General features: G+C 28.6%; 2 protein-coding genes and 1 pseudogene across 7 annotated transcripts in view; 2 read left to right on the forward strand and 1 right to left on the reverse strand.

Annotated features, from left to right (window-relative positions):
- LOC145184632 (uncharacterized) overlaps window positions 1-6021 on the forward strand; it is an 18469-nt gene extending 12448 nt beyond the window's left edge. For all 5 annotated transcript variants that reach the window (XM_090079188.1, XM_090079190.1, XM_090079186.1 and 2 more), the window contains exons 10-17: window positions 50-896; window positions 1119-1170; window positions 4431-4488; window positions 4564-4624; window positions 4764-4801; window positions 4901-4937; window positions 5103-5192; window positions 5306-6021. In XM_090079188.1, coding sequence (XP_089935314.1) covers window positions 50-896; window positions 1119-1170; window positions 4431-4488; window positions 4564-4624; window positions 4764-4801; window positions 4901-4937; window positions 5103-5192; window positions 5306-5626 — 1504 coding nt within the window. In that variant the 3' untranslated portion in view covers window positions 5627-6021. The remainder of the gene's footprint in view (window positions 1-49; window positions 897-1118; window positions 1171-4430; window positions 4489-4563; window positions 4625-4763; window positions 4802-4900; window positions 4938-5102; window positions 5193-5305) is intronic.
- A 2256-nt stretch (window positions 6022-8277) lies between these two features.
- LOC149891701 (uncharacterized) lies at window positions 8278-9126 on the forward strand. The gene is made up of 2 exons (XM_090077980.1): window positions 8278-8709; window positions 8845-9126. Exons 1-2 carry the CDS (start codon window positions 8632-8634, stop codon window positions 9124-9126), a joined length of 360 nt encoding a protein of 119 aa, XP_089934106.1. The 5' UTR covers window positions 8278-8631.
- A 6097-nt stretch (window positions 9127-15223) lies between these two features.
- On the reverse strand, window positions 15224-19523 carry LOC149891702 (uncharacterized; annotated as a pseudogene). Its single transcript, XR_016450041.1, has 7 exons — window positions 17637-19523; window positions 16815-17292; window positions 16478-16703; window positions 15992-16405; window positions 15851-15917; window positions 15588-15750; window positions 15224-15492 (listed from the first exon to the last, which is right to left on the reverse strand). The product of XR_016450041.1 is annotated as an uncharacterized LOC149891702 (transcript).
- Window positions 19524-22901: the final 3378 nt, after the last annotated feature.

Raw genomic sequence — 22901 nt, forward strand, 5'->3', positions numbered from 1 at the left:
TTATGTTGCAATTAAATTTATACTAAGGTAGAATTTTTTATATATATAGAGGTGGATATGGAAAAGCTGTAGATATTTGGTCAATTGGTTGCATTCTTGGTGAATTAAGTGATGGCCAGCCAGTATTTCCTGGAGAAAGTGAAATAGATCAATTATATGTTATACAAAAGTTAATTGGACCACTACCTCCATCTCAAATGCACCTATTCAGTATTAATCCTAGGTTTCGGGGACTAAAGTTCCCCTCAATTAATTGTGCTTTGACACTGAAAAAGCGATATTCACAAGTCTTAAGCTCAGATTTAATTGATTTCATGGAGTGGGTTTTACAACTTGAACCAAGTAAACGACCTACAATTGACGATTGTTCTGGTCATTATGCTTTCAGTGAAGGAGGTCATAAGCCTGGTCTTAATTCACAGGATAGCAATAGTAGCCTTGAGGAGACAGTGGAACAATGGCCAGAAGTTGAACTAAGCTCCTCAAAACAGTTGAACATGCCAAAAAAGGATTTAAATTCAGGAAATATGTTTACACATAGTGAAAGGTCCCAAGAAAGCAAATCTGTGTTTACTAATAAAAACAATTTTGCTTTTCATAGCACAAATGGTGAACCAAGTGATGATGAAGAAGAATTTACAAACGATATGTTAACATATCAGAGTGAAAAAACAATTGTCTCAAACAAACCAAAAAAAAAAACGTTGGTTGCAAAATATAATAATAACGATAAATCTAGGGTTAGTTCTATAAAAACATTTTTAGGGGCTACAACTTTGTCACAAATGACTAGTCTCATTAGTTCAAACTACAGTCAACAGCCATTTAAATTAACCAGTGACAATAGAAACACGTCTGAACAAACAAAGCATGCTGAAAAGATTGAAAATAGTAAAGTATGTTGAACACTCTGTTAGTCTTTAACAAATACTCTTTAACAAAAATAATTGAATAACAAATAGTCTTTAACAAAAGTAAATGAATAACAAATAGTCTTTAGTAAAAATAAATGAATAACAAATAGTCTTTAACAAAAATATATGATATAAATTTATGCTAATTATAAAATGTAACAGTCCACATAGTAAACCTATGTAAGAGTTTGCATCTTCTTATAGTTGAGCTCTGACCATCAAGGAAAGCTCAGGGGATTATCAAAACAACAAAAATGTAAGTGGAAACCTATAAAAATTATTTTTTTTTACTCCACCTAGTATATTTTAAAAAAAAAAATAGCAGCTAGCTCTTCGACCATATAAACTTATAGACACGCCGCGCGTAAACTATTTTGAAGCCAACATCTTTTAGCGCGTGTCGTCCCATTTGGGCAAAAAAAAAAAAAAAAAACACGATAGAAACGAAATAAAGTTTTTAGAATAGAAAACTTAACATTAAATGTTAATTTTTGTATTAAACCTTATTATTATTTTTTATTAAATATTATTATTAAGTTTATTATTTTGTATTAAATTTAAATTCATTCTTAGATTTATTAGCATAGAAAGCGTAACAGTTAATACAAAGTTATGCGTTATATTATGCGTTACATTAATATAAAAAATACTGTCTTACTGATTCGAAAATAAAATTTGCTTTGAGAATCCATTTCGTATACATTTATAATGTCATAAATCGTTGATCGAGTTGGCTTTGTGGTGCAATTGTATCTTTAAATATTTAGCGATAATAATTTTGACTAAAGATATTACATGATTACCTTGAGGATCTTCATCAAACAAATGATCATGCAAACATTTAAAAACAGATTTGTGCATTTTACGCAAACATTTGATTACTAACATTTCCATTAAGTTCTTTTTACTTAAATTATCTGTTTGCTAAAATATTCTAAATTCTTTTGCAGCCAACTTATAAATAAATAACATCAGGTGATACGTTTATAAGGCCGGTCTTTGGATTTAAGGAATACTGTTTCAGAGTCATAAGTGTAGAAGTAATTTCATCCGAAGTTAAAGCACAAATAAAAGGATTATATTTTACAATTTTTATAACTTGTCGAACTACAAACCCAGCAATCTAGCTTACAACATCAGCAACGTAAAATGACAGTGTTTCAAATTCAGAAAGCTTATAATACATATGATCACTTAATCGACTTTCAAAAATATCATTACCATCCTTTAAATTAGCATCTAAACATGGAATGCCTGATGGTATAATTTGAGACTTATGTTTATTACTTACAGCTAAAATTGATATTGGTGTTTGATCTAAGCAATTTGCATTTTGAGAACCAGTCACTTCACAATGAATCAAAATATATTTGTATGCACTTTCAAATTGGCGAGCTGTTAGATTGTTAGTATGACCACCGTGACTACGAATAGCACTAAAAAAAACATCAACATGGTCTTGAGAAAATTTATATGCTAAAACATATTTCAATATCGGTTTATTGCTAATAACATTTTCTTCATAAATTCAGACTAATTATTAAGGGTCTGCGTATCGTTTCATTTCCATATCGTTATCATTCCGATATATCGTAAAAAAAATCATCGGAATGACTAGAGCTCCGGAATATACCGAGATTTAAACTAACTACAATACCGGTTAAAATTTTCGTAACAATATTACGTGATAATCATTCCGATGACACATTTTTTTTCCAACATCATATCGGTACGATATGGAAATGAAACGATACGCAGACCCTTACTAATTATCATGCCTAGAAAACCCATTTTTCTTCCTGCTGTATACATAAATTGTCCATCTGGTGGTTTTTTAAGGCTTTTCAGATATTTAATTATTTGATCAATTCGTAAAAATATTTTTTCTTTGTTCCAATTTTGTATGCCACTTAAAATTTTTTGCTAGCAAATTCTGGCTATTTAAAATATCGAATGCATCATTAATATTTGTTACAAAGGTTTCAGTTGGTTCACTGTTAAAATTTAAAGGGTGGTTTGTTTATCTTAAATACTTTAATGCCTCTGCCACACTTAAACTGAAAGTCTGAGCTGAAACTTTCATTTTCATTTTTTCCTGTCTCCAATCAATGTGTTGATTTTTTATTTTAGTAGCAATGTGCAGACCTTCACTATTCTGTATGTCTACTAATTTCTGTAAGTATGACCACTCAATAGGATTTCCATTTCATAGATTGCTGGTCTACTTGCTAATATATTTCTTATGAGCTTTAACATGTGTGGAGGATCAGGTAAAATGTGTATTGGACGATTTGATATAGGATGAGAAAACCAAATTTTCATATTTTCAATAAAAATATTGGATCATAAAATATTTGCCATACTAATATTTGAAGCAGTTCTATTAAATGTAAGTAATATAACTTCTGCACCACTTTCATAAATAAAATTGTCAACAACGTTTAACAATATTTTAGCTTTTTCACAACAACCTAAACCATCAATTACATGAAGAGTAATCAAGAACAGGAAGTTTCCAACGTCCATTCACACAGTTTACCATGAAAACTAGAGCTTCTTTTGCTTCGGGTAAATTATCATTGTTAATATCAGCACCAAAATCAACGTAGCCAGAAAATTTATGGCCTGTCCATTCAATTTTTTTTCTAATGGCCATCTCATCTAACATCAATAAACACACAACAACACATTGATCAATTTTCTGAGCCTCTTTAGCTTTGCTATGAAGAGTAACTAAAGCTTCTTTACTAAATCCAGGGGAACAGTCAACACTTTCATACCATTTTTGTATAGTTTGTGGATGAGGAAGAGCATTACTAAATTTTTTCCTAACAATTGTATGCTTTAGCAGAATAAAAATATAATATTAAAAATTTCCTCCTTATTTCCACATCTTTTGGAAAACTATCAACAAAAAAAAGTATTCAATAGTTATATTAAAATAATAAACTAATTTATTTTCGAAATGTAAGACAGGATATTAGTTAAGAATAATTTGTGGCTACTTACCCATGAAAAGTAACCCCTTTAGTTTACTTACCCATGAAAAGTAACCCCTTTAGTTTATCTTTGAGTGCAATTATATGCAGAAAAATTGATGGAACCATTTTCGTTATACACCTATAGTCTATTCAAAAATATAAATTTAAACAAATATTGAAACTTGTTAAAATGTGTGAAATACATCTAGTTATTTTTTTCCTAAACCGGTATTGTAAATTGTTAATTGCCCAAACGTGACTTCACGCGCTAAAAGATGTTGGCTTCAAAATCGTGTTAATAAAAGTTACGGCAAGGCGTATCTATCAGTTTATATGGTCTAAGAGCTAGCTAAATATTTTTTTCCTATGTTATAACATAACATAACCAAATTTTTGAAACATTTTAATATGTTGGCTGCAGCTTAATAAAATTATATTGTTAGTCTTAATATTACAATTGTTTTGTTTTATTCTCACTTACCTTATTAGTCTTAATATTACAATTGTTTTGTTGTATTCTCACTTATCTTATTAGCTGAAAATGAAGATACAATCAATGAATTTTTAGTTCAACCTCCATTCACTGTATTGGCGTAAGTAAACACTTCCTATTGCTATCATCGTTTGTAATGCTTTACATTTCAACAACTACTTATTTATCTTTTTAGGCGTCAAACGATGATAGATAACCAAACGACTCCCTACAAAAATAAGCTTGTTTATAATCAGGTAATATTTCTCATTATCAGTTGGTTATCAAGAAATCTGCAATAAGCTTGTTAACATTAACTTAAGTAAAGTTTGAACGAATTCATTAATATTATACATATTACTCATATTGTAATATGCTACATAAAATGAAATTTAGAAAAACGCATTCCTTTCAAAGAAAACTTTTGGAGAAAGGTCAGCATATTTTTGTTTCTAAGGTTGAAGAAGAGTTCTTTTTTGCTGCAAATCTATAAGCTTTAATTTAATGTTGACTTGAATTTTTTCGTTTTTAAGGGATATGATCGAAGCTCCAAAGTTGTCCACAGAACAGGTGAAGACATCAAACTAATATTTTGTCCAATTCGCTATTCAAAAGTTGTACTTCAAATTTACTCGAAGCTGGTGCTTAATATATCATTTTACGATCATTTTTCAAAATCTAATGATTGTTTACATTTCTCATTTAAAAAAGTTACCTCCTTTTTATTTTTGTTAGCTGTCCGATCAACGGAAGATGAAGTTCTCTAGTTACGACTATTATCATAATGGTTCAACACCTGTATCTGAGGCAAAGTTTGGGGACAAAGTAGGTTATCTTTTAGGAAAAAGAAGATTTTCTTATTGCTTTCGTTCTTTTTAACGAAAGGATCAGTTTCAAATAAAATCTCTTGTTATTTTTCTTTTTATTTCTTTCTCAAGAATACAACCCTTCAAAAAAGCTCTTATGCCGATTTACGTTTGCAACCTCTGAAAAAACAAAACTCCAAAAAGTTAAAAAGTAAACCCAAAAAGTTAGACTTATTGTCACAGCATATCATCAGACCCCCGTCTGCGCGAAGGTATACTTTTGAAACGACGGCGAATTCTGAAACGCTAAACACATCTAACACTCTGCAACCATATCGCAATTCCACAAGATCTCGAAATGAAGAGAATGAAAAGTTAGATACGACAACAAACTTCCGTTCACCAGACCCTTTAAAATCATTGATTTGGAAGCAGCGAGAAAATTACACGTAGCTTTAAAAACTAAATAGACTTTTTACTTAAGATACTTTAAGTCGTTAACAATGCCGCTAAAATATATGCATAAAGGTTTAAACTGGTTTGGCTATAAAATGGCTTGATTAATGGATTGCTTGCATTTAGTGTCTCCTTTTTGCCAAAACAAAGTATCGACATTTTCTGGTCAGTATTTTTGTGCATAATGCTTTGTGTTCTTTTACGCGATGTTACAAGAATACAAATCAACTTATATTTCTGAAAAAATCTTGAGTTTGAAGAAAAAGTGGATATATTTTTTATGAATTCGATGAAGGTGAAATCCATTCTTCACAAGAGTTTTTTGTATTATACTTCGTGTAAAGTTCGATATAAAATATTGTTTTATCAAAATAAATGCGTTATTTATGTAATGACGTTTTTTAAATGTAGTTATTGTGACCAAACTTGCTCGAAATCTTTGGAATTTTTATTACCCCCGTATTAACTTGTAGTAAGAGCTTGTTGAATACTATGTTCGTAACCAATATTTTATGAAATTTACTTGAAGTTAAAAATCATGAAGAAATTAATGTTCGATCTATTTAATATAAATTTTTTACACTGAAATTTTTTCGATTATCTTAAAACAATTTTTTAAAACAGTTTTTTATTTGCACGAAAGCAACATTCGTTTCATGGCACAAAAAAATCCTTTTGTCAATCTTTCTAAAATTTAGCTAAAATTCATAGAAGAAACAAATACCTTACGAATTTTACTAATATTCCATTCTTGTTCTGTTATCTGAATTATACCTTCCCCTCAAACTTCACGGGTATCAAACGTTTACAATATGCTTTAGCTTCGACTCTTTCATTCGCTCAACTTTTATACAAAGTAGAGCGAATGAAAGTTTGAATTTGAGCTATTCCATATTAATGTCAGCCTCACATGTGATTTGAAAGTTGTTTTAGGTACATGTAAATGGTCTAAATTCGAAATTAGGATGGTGAATTTTCATGAAATGAAAGAGATTAAATTTTACCAATTTTTTAAGCAATTTGTGGGGTTCTTCAATTTCGATTGGGAAGCAAAAATACGTAAAGGAAAAGCGAATACTTTTATTTAAATTACCGAATTCTATAAACACTTGTTGTAGTAAGCTAGGGATTCTCGAAACGTTTCGGGAAAAATCAATCGAGAAAATTGTTACGTTACGATACGAGAGGTTTCGATCAGTTACGAGAGCGATTTCGAAAAATCAACTAATTTCTCGTAACATTTCGGTTACGTTACGGAAATTCCCGGTTGTTACGAGAATCATTACGAGAACGGTTTCGAGTTTCTCGTAATGATTCTCGTAACAACCGAAACTCATTTTTCCCAAATTTTCATTTTCTCATTACGAGAATTATTTGTGTTTCGGGATATTTCGGGATATTTCGAGTTATTTCGAGTTCCCAAAATGATTTGCAAAAAATTTGATTAACCAGTTAATCAGTTGAAGGACGCATTTTTAGGACATTTGACGAGCGCAACAGCTGAATTTCGATACATATCGAGAAAATGAAAAAAATATTAATAAAAAATTTTCAATGGTCATAATTTGCTTTGAGGATGGTTTGCTTTTGCAATGTGACGTAGTTTGAAGAAGTGATGAAGTTAAAGAAATAGTCAAATCGCGAAACGTCATAGATTGTTCGGGATCGAACTCACGACTTTCTAATAACGGGACATATGCCTCAGACCGCTCGACCATTGAAACAGTCTAATAAAATTTTAAAAAAATACATTATTTAAATTATACATAGTACATTTACTTTTTAAAAAATTAACAAAAAACTGATGAATATAAATACGTTAAGAGATGAATATAAATACGTTAAAATACGTTCGCTTTTCTACTTTAATGTAAAGTAATACACTACAATAGTTATTGTAATTGTTTTCATTAAAACAATACAATAGTTATTGTAATTTTATTTCATTAAAACAATACAATAGTTCTCGAATTTTATTGTATTGTTAGAAGAAAAACAATACAATACTTATTGTAATTGTTTTTCATCACAACAATACATTACTAAAGTAAAATTTTGTTATTGTTTCTGTAATGCTTGAGTCTTCTGCGGCTGAAAATTCAGCCACTTATAGACTAAAAATTGCTTCTGCGGCTGAAAATTAACGCATGCGCAAAGTTACATCGAGATGACAAATAAATGATAACATCAAAAAAAAACTAAATTCTCAAAAGATTTTCCAATCGATAGGTCGCTCATTGTATTTTTTAAATTATCTTCAAATTCTCTTCAAATTCCTAAAAGATATCTCACAATGATATTTAAGTTAAGAAAATGAAGTAAATTAATATGAATACTTGCGCATGCGTTAATTTTCAGCCGCAGAAGCAATTTTTAGTCTATAAGTGGCTGAATTTTCAGCCGCAGAAGAATTAATCTTCTGTAATATTACGATACAATTTTATTGTATTGTAATGTGTAATTGTATTTAATTTTTACAATTACAATTACAATAGTCCTAACCCTAGTCTTGATAAGTAATATAATAAAAGACTTTAAATTGATATTTTCAACCTTTAATTGTGTTTTTTAAAAAAAGAAAACAAAATTCAGCTGTCGCGCTCGTCAAATGTCCTAAAAATGCGTACTTCAACTGATTAACTGGGGCCAATGCTATAAACAATTCGAAGTTTTTTTCGAGAAAAAAAATCTTTCGTAAAAACGCAATTTTTCACGTACGAAAAAAAGTTCGTAATCTCGAAGAATTTATCGCTGTTTGTATTTTTTTCGCCCATTGCTATAAAGCATAAAACGTAAACGTCACTAAAATTCACGAACTTTTTTTATCCGTAATATATAGTAGTAATATAATAGTAATTTTTATTGTAACTTTTATTTATTAGGCCTACTTAATGAATTTAATTAGTCATTAAGTATGCTGTGCTGTCTATTCTATTTTTATGAATATTTTTAAATTCTAGTATTTGGTGTTTAAAAAATCTGTGTAAAATTAAAGTAGAAACATGAATTTAATTTTTTCGGATGAAGACTTAGATTTCGAAGTTGCAGAAAATGAGCTTCGCCACCGATTGCCTCGAGAGGTTGGTGTTTAAAACATTACTTAAAATTACTATATATATATATTTTTTTAATGATTTTTTATCGAACAAAATCAGAAATCATACTAAATAGGCGCAGAAATTATATTTTTGTTTTGTTTTTCAATATCATTTTAGTTTAATGGTCGCTTTTTTAACGAAGATGTTTCTGACAACGTTTTTCGAGAGCAGTATCGAGTCCCAAGAGCTGTATTAGATTTTTTAGAAACTAGGCTTAAAGATGATTTGCAACATTATACTAAGCGAAATAAAAGCATTTCAGTACTTTTCCAAATAATGGTATTTCTTCATTTTATTGGCACAAATATTTTTTTTCATGTTCTCAGAGACTGTCATGGAACCTTTACCAACACAATTTATAGTATTATACAGTGTAGGAGAAGCTATTTTCAATGTTAGTGTATTAAGTTAATAAAACTATTGGAAGTATATATATATTTACATGAATGTAAAATCTTTATTTAGAAATATGATTGATTACATACTTATATTATGTTAATATATACTATATATTACATACTTATACTATAACATTTGTAAATATATATTTAAATATATATATATATATATATATATAAATATATATATATATATATATATATATATATATATATATATATATATATATATATATATATATATATATATATATATATATAAATATATATATATATATATATATATATATATATATATATATATATATATATATATATATATATATATATATAATATATATATATATATATATATATATATATATATATATATATATATATATATATATATATTTAAATATATATTTACAAATGTTATAGTATAAGTATGTAATATATAGTATATATTAACATAATATAAGTATGTAATCAATCATATTTCTAAATAAAGATTTTACATTCAAGTTTATATACAAATAGTTATAAACTAATGTAAAGTAAACTACTAACAGTGCTAATGATATATAACAAGGGTAATAATAATGGCAATTTAATCATTCTATTCAAAAACTGCAGAGATATATTACAGTATATAAAATTAACAATGATAACATGATGTAATGTATAGTATATATCAATTTTATATATATATATATATACATATATATATATATATATATATATATATATAAATATATATATACTTCCAATAGTTTTATTAACTTAATACACTAACATTGAAAATAGCTTCTCCTACACTGTATAATACTATAAATTGTGTTGGTAAAGATTCCATGACAGTCTCTGAGAACATGAAATATATATATATATATATATATATATATATATATATATATATATATATATATACATACATACATACATATATATACATATATATAAAATCTAATGTAGCAATACATATTTTTATTTAAATAGTTTGCTAATTAAAACATACTAAGCTTCCCAAGAAGAACCTCTTTGTTTTCTCTAATCTTTATTGCTAGTATCATTTTAAGTTCTTTAGACAGCATTTTATTTTGTTGTGTATTTGTGTATTATTTTGTTGTGTATTTGTGTATTATATGGCATATTTGTTGACTATTTATACTTTTCTTTAGTCAAACATTATGAAAAATTTGTTTAACCAAAATTACTATCGAAAACCTAACAAGGAAAAACAACAAGGAACTGAATATCGATTAAATGCAGATTTTAAGTAATTAGTTTATTATGGAGTTACCAAAATCCTTTTCAGTTTTATCTATAAAATATCTACATAAAAACACAAACAAAGAATGTTCAATGATTTTGAAGCGCTAACGTTGTTCCAGCAATGGCCGCCAAAAATCACGAAGAAAATATCTAAAATTGAGATCAAAAATCTATCTGAAGTTTTTTTTCGAAAAAACGCATTTTTTATCTGAAAAGGCGATTCCCTTGTTCGTTTATAGCATTGGATTTAAAAACGAAGTTTTTATCTTAAAAACGGAATTTTTTGAATGTTTATAGCAATGGACTTTTTTTTTCTTCGCTTTTTACGGTAAAAACTTCGTGTTTTACGGAAAAAACTTCGTTTTTTATGTTTATAGCATTGGCCCCTGGTTAATCAAATTTTTTGCAAATCATTTCTGGAACTCGAAATAACTCGAAATATCCCGAAATATCCCGAAACACAAATAATTCTCGTAATGAGAAAATGAAAATTTGGGAAAAATGAGTTTCGGTTGTTACGAGAATCATTACGAGAAACTCGAAACCGTTCTCGTAATGATTCTCGTAACAACCGGGACCCGATCGAAATAAATTTCTCGAAAGTTTAAAAACTTTACTCTCGTAACTCAAAAACATTTCGAGAAGAGTTCCGTTACGAGTCTCGTTTCGTAACGTATCGAAACAAAAATAGTTTCGAGAATTCCATGCTTATGTTGTAGTTCTCTATATTTTTGTTTAAACAAATTAACACTCATTCATACCACTTTATATGCGTAATTACGTAATTATCGCTCTCAATATCGCTGATATATTGGTACTAAGCATCGGCGTTACCGCACCGGCGGTAAAAAAATTTCGGTAAAATGCGGTAAAATGCGGTAAAACGCGTAATACGCATTTTTACTGCATACGGTAAAATGCGTATTACGCATTTTTACGCTTTCTTGTAACAGAAGACGGTAAAATTGCGTAAAAATGCGTAAAATCGGTAAAAATGCGTAAAAATGCGTAAAATGCGTAAAAATGCGTAAAAACGGTAAAATTGCGTATATACGGTAAAACTGCGTAAAAGCGGTAAAAATCGGTAATTTCGGTAAATTGTGATAAAAGTTTGTATAAGCGGTAATTATTATGGTAAAAAATTACTTTGTTTTTATCAAGTCAGATAGTTGTTAAATAATTAATTACCCTCTAAAATTAAATTAGTCTCCTATATAAGCTTGACAAAAGTCAAGAAAGACTAACAACCTCAAAGTTCTTCAGTGATCTGATTAGTATACCAAAATCACTACCGAATCAAACCATCTTCAAGAAACAATATCTCTTTGGAATTATTTTAACAAGCTAGACAGAGAAGAGGATAACATCTCTGGCTCTGGCAGAAAATCAGGATTTGCTGAGTGCAATAAGTGCAAAAAAGTGATTAAGCTGTCTCAAGGTAGCACCAGTGGAGTTAAAGCTCATTTAAAGTAAGTGTTTTACTCTTACTATAATTTAGTATATTTTAAACCACTGATCTCAAAATATAACTAGATAGCGTATTCTATTGTTGTTTTCGAAAAAATATTGAAGCAAAAATTGGCCTTCCAAGATGGTGGCGATCAGAGCTCTTAGCGGTGAACCGATGTACATCTAATAAGACTATTGCAATATGAAAGAAAATAATTAAACAGTTTTGAAAGAAAAACAAGACAATGAAACAAATTTTTAAAAAGTTTATAGAAATGAAATGATTTTTAAAAAATTAGACAATTAAAGAAATTGTTAATTTAAATGTTAAAGTTCAAAATATTCGATATAATTTTTTTATGTGCAATTTACGATTAAATTAATATTTATGTATAACTTATGTACCTTTTAGTTCTTAGTTACCCAATACAGTGTGCTAGAAGGTTGATAACACAACTGAATGGTAAGCGGCAGTGGTGTCTACCTACAATTTTGACAAATTTTATATTTTCAATAACGCAACATGCAGTTGTGCTACTAACCTTCTCAGGGCGTGTCTAGGGGATGTCTGCTACGTCGCTGGACATACCCAAAATATGTATCTTTATATATTTTTTCACAACTTCAATATTTTGAATAAATATGATGCGTCGGTAGATAAAAGCAAACAGAGCGAATAATTATAGCAAACTAAAGCAATAATTAAGCAAACTATACAAGGTTAATTGTTCGGACGGATGGTAAGAAGTTATTAATCCGGGATAACAGTTAGATTTACGATTTGGTATTTTATTATAGCGCTTTTCAAATCGAGAACGGTCTAAAGTTTATTAAAAAACGATTTATATATTAAACGGAGGTTGTTTTAATTTTTGACTTAAACAAATTAATAAAAAACTTGAATGGACATACCTTTTTTATTAAGTTATAAAGTACTTCATTTTTTAAATATTTTCTTTTGTTAATTTAAAAAAAAATAAAAGTTATTATTTCTTAGAGAACAAATTCCGGACTTCCATTTCAATTACACCCTTAGTAAAGTTTTAGTCAAATTCTTTTGATATTTATCATCAGGAGGAGAAGACTACAGTTAACAACAAGCATATATTAAAATATATCAATGGACATCCCCAATTGTTTTATACAAAGCCGTGTATCTTTTTAATTACTTGCATTTTGAACAATATAAAAAGAAAGTAAGGGTTTTAAACACTAAAAATTAAATTCGGACTTACGTTTGTACATACACTAAGCCGTCTTACCTCATATATGCGTTTCTCAATGAGGAAGGGGGGGGGGGGGATGCTAAAATTTAACATTTTTGGGAAGGGGTTAAAATTGCGACTTATCCAAAAAAATTCCTGTACAGGCCCCTGCTTCTAGCACAAGCATTGGGTAGTTAAGAACTAAAAGGTACGTAAGTTATATTGCAAATGCTAATTATTTTAAATTTGAGATTTCTGCACAAGTAAACAAATACTTTTTCTTCACTACTATTAAACAAACTAAATTGAAACAAACTAAAATTAAAACTCCTACTTAGTTTTACTGAGAATCTGTATTTTATCATATGTGCCCATAATTATGAAAGTGGTCTAAGTCAAAATTAAAAAAAAAATGAATTTATCACTTATTTCACACGACATGATTTTAAACTAAATATATTCAATGTAATTTTTACGATATCGTCAAAAATGAACCTTTAAAAAGTAGTTGTAATTACAACGTTATACGGAATTTTTAATTTATTCAAATGCGAATCATTAAATATCTCGAAATAAGAAATATGACTTAGACCACTTTCATAATTATGGGCTCATATTTATTCTAAAAAACGAAAAGCAGAAAGTTAACATACAACAAGCTATTGTAAGAATATGTTTTGTTAAATAAAAAAATATTTATACTTGAAGTTTATGTAATTATGTAATACTCCGTTATTTTTATGAAAAAGTCTTATGCTAAACAAAAAAATAGATTTTTATTTGAAACTTATCAATATTTGAGCTTAAGATATAAAATTTGATTATCATTAGTTTCTTAATTTTCATATAGCCGTTCGTTGTATCCGCCGCCTTCTTGAGAGGCCAAAACTGGCTTCGAAAAATTTTGCGTTTATATGAATAAACGAGCTGGCCCGGATAGCGATCCGGGCTAGTTTGTTTATTCATATAAACGCAAAATAAAATTAAGTTGAAATAAGGACAACGTCGAGATCTCGGTAAACGGGCTGGCTCGTTTGCCGAGCCAGCCAGCTTTCCATATAAAGAGGCCCTAACTCTAAATTTTCACCAGTCAACAAAAAAATCTATTAAAATGGCTGCCCACAGTTTAAAAACAGAACCTCTGATCACGTGGTATTAGTTTAAACTTTTATAGCATTTGTTTAATAAGACTGTACTTCAGGATAAAGTAACTACTTCACGCGTTGACAAATTACTAAACAAATTACACCAAGGTAAAGGAAATTAGTTGTCGGCACGAACAGATTTTCATCATTTTTTCAAGATAAATATTTGTAAATTTGGGAACTTTTTTCGTGTAAACAAAGTCTGTCAATGATAAAATAGATCTGTATGGATAATTTTAAAATGACTAAAAAAAGTATAGCGAAGTATAAAAAAGCTTAAATTAAATTTTTTATTAAGATCTGGTTTCATTCAACTCCTTGGTCCTTCATTCACCAGCCTTAATTTTGTGTATTTTTTTAGTATTTTTTCCGACATGTCGCCATTTTTTGCCTCGGCTACTTTATAAGCTCCATAATTTATATTCCTTAATGCATTATTTTTTTAGTAGGTGTATTTTCTTATAGACTTTTTTATAATTCATTTGATAAAGCATAACCTTTTAAAAAGTTATTCAAATTTATAATTATCTTGCAAAATGCGGTCAGATATTTCATGTTTTCGCTTTTCATATTTCATATATTATTTCAATTGTCATAATAAGCTCATAATAACCCATTTGTTTTTGTCAAATAAAAATTAGTTTATATACACTGTTAAAAAAATATCGCGTTTTCTACGGAAAATTTCCGGCAGCTACGATGACAAAACTTCCCGTTATTTTACGGAAAAACCCATCACATGTAAACGGAAGTTTCTGTAAATGAACGGATATTTCCGTTTAAATACAATGGGTTTTTTCCGTTTATTTCCGTCAATGAAATTAATATTCCGTTAATACATCAATATATATATATATATATATATATATATATATATATATATATATATATATATATATATATATATATATTTATGCACATATATATATATATGCATAAATACATATAAATATTTATGCAACAGATTTTACTTAGACAAGTATTGATTTTTTGTAAACATAGTTTTTATTACCTAGTTTCTCAAGTTTATTTAGACAAGAATTGATTTTCTGTTACACATAGTTTTCTCAAAATAAAAGTACATCTTTTTGATACAGCAACAACAACAAAAAATATTACAAAAGAATTTTTTTTTAAATAACTAAAAAAAGTAATACATAAGTACTTATTTTAAAAAAATCTTAGTCAAATGGAGGTCAAACTGAACTTATTTAATTCTCGAATTAACGTCACAATGCGAGGGCAAATAAGTGCTCCTTTTTTTTTCCTTTAGCATTTCTTTTCACTTTATCAGGATTGTAGTCGACCATATATCTATGACACAAAAATTACTTTAATTAACATGATTCGTTAATATTGAATCAAACTTATACTAATAAGTCAATAATATTACTTTGAAGTAATCTTACCTTTGAATAAACTCTAATGTAGCAAAAACATTCGGATGATATTGCATGTTCATTACATAATGAACAGCAAACAATGCCCCAACAGCTTGCAAAGCATCAGTGAAGGTATAGCACACTTTCTTTTCCACCAAAACATAAAAATCTTCTGAATCAAACCAAGTTCCTGTGAACCAATTAATAAAGTAAACATCCTGTTATTGTTATTCTTTTTATATTGTTATTTCGAGTTATAAATCTCAATGTTAGTCTTAGTCAAAAAGTACCTTTGACAACAATTATTGGATGTGATGTTGGACAAATTTCTTCAATTTCTGGAATTGCTGCTAAAGGCTGACAACAAAATAAATAATATTTAAAATTTATATCATTTAAAATGAAAAGATTATTTACAAAAAAATACATACATTTACTGATAGTATCAAATGATCCGCTTTATCACCAAAATAAGCTATAAGCAGAGGCAGCCATGCCAAACAAACTCGTTGAATGCCCCTATTTTCTGTACCTATGGCTGTTGCTTCAAGCAGAACTTGCTTTACTAAATCTTTACTACATTTATTTGAAAAAAATAAGTAAATAAGTTTTGATTTGGCGCTGATTGTACTATATAACCTTTCCATTAATGAAAAATTCATCAGAGTGGCAAAATGGTCCAGAAGATATTGTATTTGAGATAAAAATGGCCATTGAATCAATACTTCTGCAAAAGGAATGACTGCATTTATTGTTTGACGCTGTAGCGAATAAGTATCAGACATACATTTTTTAACATCATTTGTATTCCATGGCAGAATTGTGTAGATTTGTTGAAGTTGTTCCTGTTAAAGTAAAAGAAAACTATTAAAATCTCTAAGTAAAATTGATTAAAAAATGATTTATTAAATTCTTACCTTGATATTTATTAATTCCACAGATTCACTAGATAAATTTGGGTCCCAATTTTCAATACTATGAACATTCATCTTCATTCTTTTTGTTAAAATATTAGGTGTACTTGATATAAAAGTGACATTACGATTTGCATTTTCTTTCCTGGACTCCATCCTAAACATTAATGTTTCAACTCCATTGGATATCACCTTACCATTTATTTCATCAAGAAATGCATCAGGAAATCTAAAATTGTTATATATAAGCTTATTAGTATCTAAAACTAACTCAGTTTTTGTAAAACTAAATCTTATGGGTAGTATTTATTTTATGTATTGAAATTAAAACAAAAAATACCTTGAAACAACTTTTTGAGCTATAATACGCAAATTTTGTCGACTTGGCCTAGGATCAAATAAAAACACATCGCTCATTAATAATCCAACCATTTGTCGAATATGCGACTCAGTAGGCTTTTGCTTATTATTCAAATCTTTCAAAAAATCTGATGGAAACTTTTCCCAGTTCACAATAAACGATTGGGCCCAATCTGAAGATGTACCCATACTTGAATTTGAGGGTTCTGGAGAGAGCAAACTTAAAGAAGATGGAGCAATTGCTTGTAATAATTCTACTGGTTGACAAACAGACAAAAAACGTCTAGACTTAATTGGAGGAAGCAATGTTATTAGGTCTTGCTCTTTCAAATATTTTAAATCATCTTCTGTCTCAAGGCCTAACAACAATAAACCATTGATGACTCTGTCAACTTCTTGATGATCCATTGTAGGAAAGACACTAATTAGTTTTTCTCTTAATAAATTTTCCATATTCTCTGAGAAATAAATCCAAAAATGAAGTCATGTAAATCTTTGTAATATTTTATAAAATTACATTATATGTATTTATATTTAATACTATTATAATTAAAAATAATTCTTAACTATCAAAAATATAAAAAATAATTCTTAACTATCAAAAATATAAAACATTTTAAATCTTTACATTTAATAAATGCTAATTTAAAAAAATAAAAAACCAAATTAAAGAAGAAAAAGTCAAAATACTGTTGATTTAATTAAACTTGTTCTTTCTAAAATACTTTCTTTTACTTTTGTTCAACTGGTTTACTACTCTTAAATTAGTAAATAATAGAAAACAAAGTTTTTATATACTTACAAAAAAACAGTACAGATTAATGTCCAAGCATTAAATGTTCTGTGAATAATAATGATGCTGTTGTGTGAATAAATATTTTTGCATTTTTTAATAAAAAACCATTAAAAAAAGATCATTGTGAAAAAAATTAAAATAATAAAGATAGTTAAGAAGCTGTTTGAATAACAAGGAACCATAAATTAATATTTCATGAATAAAAACAAAAAATAATAATTACCATAAAAAAGCATTTTGTGTTTAAACATTTTATCTGAATAAAACTAATACTAAATACAAATGTAATTACTACAAATAAAAATACTCAAGAACTATTATTTAAGACTAATTTAATTTTAGTTAAGAAATTAAATTAGTTGAAATGTTTATTTATCTTACACAGATAAATAAACATTTAATCATTTATCAAATATAGCATGTTTTAAAGTTAAATACACATTGAAACCAATCTTATAACCCCATAATGGACAATAATCAGCTAATTCATCAATTGGTAGAGAAATAGGTCTACTTGCCAAGTCACATTCCACTTGTAACAAGCCATAATCAGATTTCCATTTAGAATGGTATTTTTTTAACACAAGACAAAATTGATTTAGACCAGAAAAAACAGATAAAATAATTTTTCCAAAGATAAAAACTCCCTCACTCTGATGTATTACTACAAACTGGTCCCTAGTATAAGTGGTCCCCTTATATGTCATTTTAAATGAACAAAACTTTTCTGTGTATGGAATAGCAGCAGCTGCTTCTGTTATTTCGACTGAAAACATAGAGCCATCAAAACAAACACCATCTGAACCACCATCATCATTGTTAGAAAATGAACTTTCACTACAGACATATGACTGCAACAGTTGATGAGCCCCAGCTAAATGTTTAGTAATATTAATGAAATTTTGAGCACTTCTAGCAGATCTTTTAAAGAACATGTGCTTACTCTCCATTCTCAATGTCCAAAGTCTTATTTGAGGGCCACATTTCATAATCAAAAATGGGTAATGATACATGTAGTGGTGTTTAGGACGAAGTGGAATATCAGGGAATAATTTTTTTCTTTGTTCAAGGTACTCATTAATTAAATGTTGCAAAAATAATACTTGAGATAATGAAACTTTGCTTGCACAAATGAGCTCTGTTATTTGTCGTAGCAAAAGTATAAGCTGCCACACAGCATGGTTAAAATCAAAAATTCGATCCATTAATAGAAGGGGAAGAAAACGTAAAAAAACCCAATTTTGAACGGCATGACCTTTTAATTTATCACCTTTAGATGTTAATAGTGCTGGACAATCTGCCCTGTCATCACCACGGAAAGAAAATTTTCTGATTGCACCATTAATATGTAAATAAGTAAAGCAACCATCCTTGACTAGTTTTTTTATTGCTAAAGCTAAATCATATTGAATGACACCTTCAAACAAATCATGTGCAATACAAGCTGGTAAACCTGGTGCACAAACATGATAGGAATCTAAATTATTAAATATAGAGTCTCTTATTACACCAAAAACAAACCGATCTTCAGGTTTTGCCTTTAAAGTTAGAATAGAACTTTTATAATGCTCAACAGAACGAATGTCAGCTGTATAAGGTAATGTTTGAAGCTCATTGCCTTTCATGAGACAAAACCTGCAAATATGGCCTTCTTTTGAATTAAATCCAAGTGAATATCCACCTAAAAAATGACTACCTAAATTATCTCCCAAAATGGCAACAACACCAGCTTTATATTGCTTTATACCAATTTGAATTCCATCAACTTCAAGACTTTTTAAGTCTCTTATTAATTCTTTAAAAACTGTAACTTGAGAGAAAGACTTTAAATCTTTATCCTGACATAACTGCACAAGATAAATATTATTCAAGACAGTTCTCATATGAGGTGGCAAATTTGCAACAATCATGTATGTGGCTGAAATTTGATGTTTATTTCTTCCGGAACCGAGGGGATTAACTATTTCAAAACTATCTTGATATAAAATCAGATGTAATGAATTTGGATGCTTCTGAAAAAAAGGGTTGTTTAAAAATGCTTCTCCATGAAAATAATCTGAATATACACAAGAGCTTGGATAGATATTGGCCTGTTGAGAGATTAAAGAAACAAAATTTGAGTTTTGACAAATTCTCTTCAATGTTTCTTTTATTGGAACATAATATGCGTAGCATTCAAAACCATGTTCATTTCTTCCTAAAGAAACTTCTATAGGTCCAACAAAATTCATATTTTTTCTATAGTATTCTTTTCTGATATATGCTGATCTCAATAACCCTTTGTCTTTTGAAAATCCAATTACAAATGGATCTTTCATTTTTACTGCTTGAATAATATTATGCACATCTTTTTCAGGAATGTAATTTGACAATTTCATGATTAATATTTTTTCAGTTTGATATTGACTTAACGTGTTCAGATTTAACATTTCAGTCACAATAAACTGAACTGTTGTTGATGGAATATGATATTGGCATTGCAATTTTAATAAAAATAAACCAATGTTATGAATCATATCATTATTATTAAATTCATTTGTGTCAATGTTTTCATCAACATTTAAATGATCATGAGTAATTTCTGAAGATGAAATATTTATTTGATTTTGCTCAAACGTCATCTTGTGGATTTGATGATACCTGGATAAATGAGCAGTGAATGAAGACATAACTTTGTAACAGCGAGCACATTCTTCATATGGGCATTTAATAGAAACATTATTTTTAATATGTAGTTTTAAATGCACTATAAGTTCATTAAAAGGAAGTTCAACTTGGCAAGTCACAACTGAACATATTCCTATCTTTTCTATATTAACAAGGTTATTAGTTGATTTTGTGATATTATTAACATCATGGATTCGATGTATATGTGTAGTAAAAGCTCTGAAAGTACTAAATGATTTTTTGCATCCAATAATTCCGCATGGAATCTTATATGCACAACTGTGTACTCTGTAATGTTGTGCATAATACTGCAAAGAAGTAGTCTTAAACTGATATAAACTGCACAAAAGCATAATGACATATACAAATTAATAATATTATTCTGAAAATAGAAAAAATTTTGAAAACAAATCAGAAATATTATTTGCTAATGTTATTTTAATATAGAAATGTTTTGCATTAATTATTTTTTATTTTCATAAAACAACATAAAAAATCATTAAAAAAAGAGGAAAAAATAACTCTCAAACTATATTATATATAGTATATGTATAATATAGTTTGTAATATAGACTATATGTAGAAGAAGATACAATTGTCAATTTTTATAAATATTTCTATTTCTTTTTGAAGCTAAGTGTGTACCCAATTATAGGTTTGAAAAATCATCACTTATGGCGGTTTAACATGTTAAATATAACTGCAGTTATTAATACAACGGAAACTTCCGTATTTGAAAATTTAGCCGAAGATACGGAAAATTTCCGTACATAATGTATCTGAACATCCCATACATGGATATACGGATACTTTCCGTGCAAGTAACAGAATATTTTTCCGTTTTTTAACGGAAATTTTTAACAGTGTATAGCTGGTAAATCATTTTATGTTAATATTAAATACTTAGTTATTCTTGCGGTTTGCCATAAATTGACTTTGCTAAATTCTTTAAAACTGTGACAAATTATTTTTTTCTTTATTGTATTTACATTCATTTTATGTATAAGTTATTTATCCTTTACTGTATATATTTCTGTTGTTAAACATAAAAATAGAAAATTCTATAATATTCATAAACTGGATGTCTACAGCAATATAATAGATGGAGTAATTCCCTAGACATGAAACCATTGTGCTCTAGGTAGCTACAAAACAATTTGATTTTTGTATTATTTATTTTATCTCAAGTTATACATGTACTAAGGTAGTCAAGCAAATGATCTCAATTTCTTTTCATTGTCCGCGTTATTTCTTAAGGTATTAAGAATGTCTATCTATATAAAATTAAGCTTAAAACTTGGTTCTTTTGCTGTTATCTTTAATAAATGAGAGGAAGTTGAAATGACTGGTTAGACGAGTCCAAAAATTTTCGTTAAATCCGACAGACTTTAATATAATTTAATTTCTATTGCTTAAAACAAAAGATTTCTAACTATGCGCAACGAGCATGGTTCGCAAAAAAAACAATAGGTTGCACGTCCATTTCTTATATGTCCATGGTAAAATGCAACATGATAAAAAAAAAATTATTTAGAACTTTAAAAAAAACACTAATGTGTCTTGTGGTTCATGTATTTATTTTTTATGAACTATCTACTACTGAAACATTGTAATTCGCATCCTTTTAAACATATATAATTCCACTATTTTATTTCAGATCCTGCAATCCGCTATCTTTTTACCAGATGCAAAAAGTCGATAACGAAAATAAAGAGAAGAAATTTCAAGAAAAGAGGAATGCTCAGGCAGAGGCTGATAAGTCCAGTACCATAAGAAGATATTTTGGTCCTATTAATAAAAACAAAAGGCTTGATAACCTCCCACATGATGCATCATCAAGTCACCAAACAAAAATGGACGACTTTGCTGAAACAATAAAGTGGCCTTCACAAAGTGCTCAACAGTTGGAATTTGATACCATCCTAACCCTTTCACTAATTCTCTCTAACCTCCCGTTTCACGTTATTGAAACTGCTGGCTTCAAAATGCTGCTGAATTATCTTTGTCCACAAGCCAACCTAAAAAGTCCAACCACCTTATCCAAATTCAAGCTACCAATGATTTATCGCAATCTAAGACGTGATGTAAAAATGCAAATTGAGAGAGACATCCCGCATTGCGAAATGGCAGCTTTCACTACAGATGGATGGACTGCAAGAAATGGTGATCCCTTCGTCTCCCTTACATTGCATTATGTTACCAAAGACTTTGAACTCAAAAACTTATCTTTGGATTGCCAAAACTTTATTGGGAGACATACAGGGGTTTTGCTTGCACAAGGAATAGACCACATGATTTCTCAATTTCCTGGTCTTCAGAGGGAAGACCTTTACAAAGTGGGTGTTACTGATGCTGCAGCCAACATGAAGAAAGCAATCACGGAAAGCAAAGAGATCAGTGATCATCTAACCTGTGCCGATCATCTGCTCAACACTTGTTTAACAAAGGCTGTAGAAAAATCAGAAGGAATCAATGGTATAATTAAGAAATGTAAAGGACCCACCAAAGTTCATTAGACTGGCAGGACATCAAGAAAGCGTGCGTGGAAGCAAATATAGAACCAGTCAAGATCATTCAGCCAATTGTAACAAGATGGAATTCTAA

This window comes from Hydra viridissima, unplaced genomic scaffold (assembly GCF_058129835.1).
Source record: "Hydra viridissima isolate aposymbiotic clone 2 unplaced genomic scaffold, HvirCarnegie_v1 scaffold_2, whole genome shotgun sequence".
Taxonomy (NCBI): Eukaryota; Metazoa; Cnidaria; class Hydrozoa; order Anthoathecata; family Hydridae; genus Hydra; species Hydra viridissima.

Coding starts and splice junctions, on each gene's coding strand:
- LOC149891701 (XM_090077980.1), top strand. CDS start 8,632: ATGAATTTAATTTTTTCGGATGAAGACTTAGATTTCGAAGTTGCAGAA. Junction 8,710..8,844: donor GCCACCGATTGCCTCGAGAG/GTTGGTGTTTAA, acceptor ATATCATTTTAG/TTTAATGGTCGCTTTTTTAA.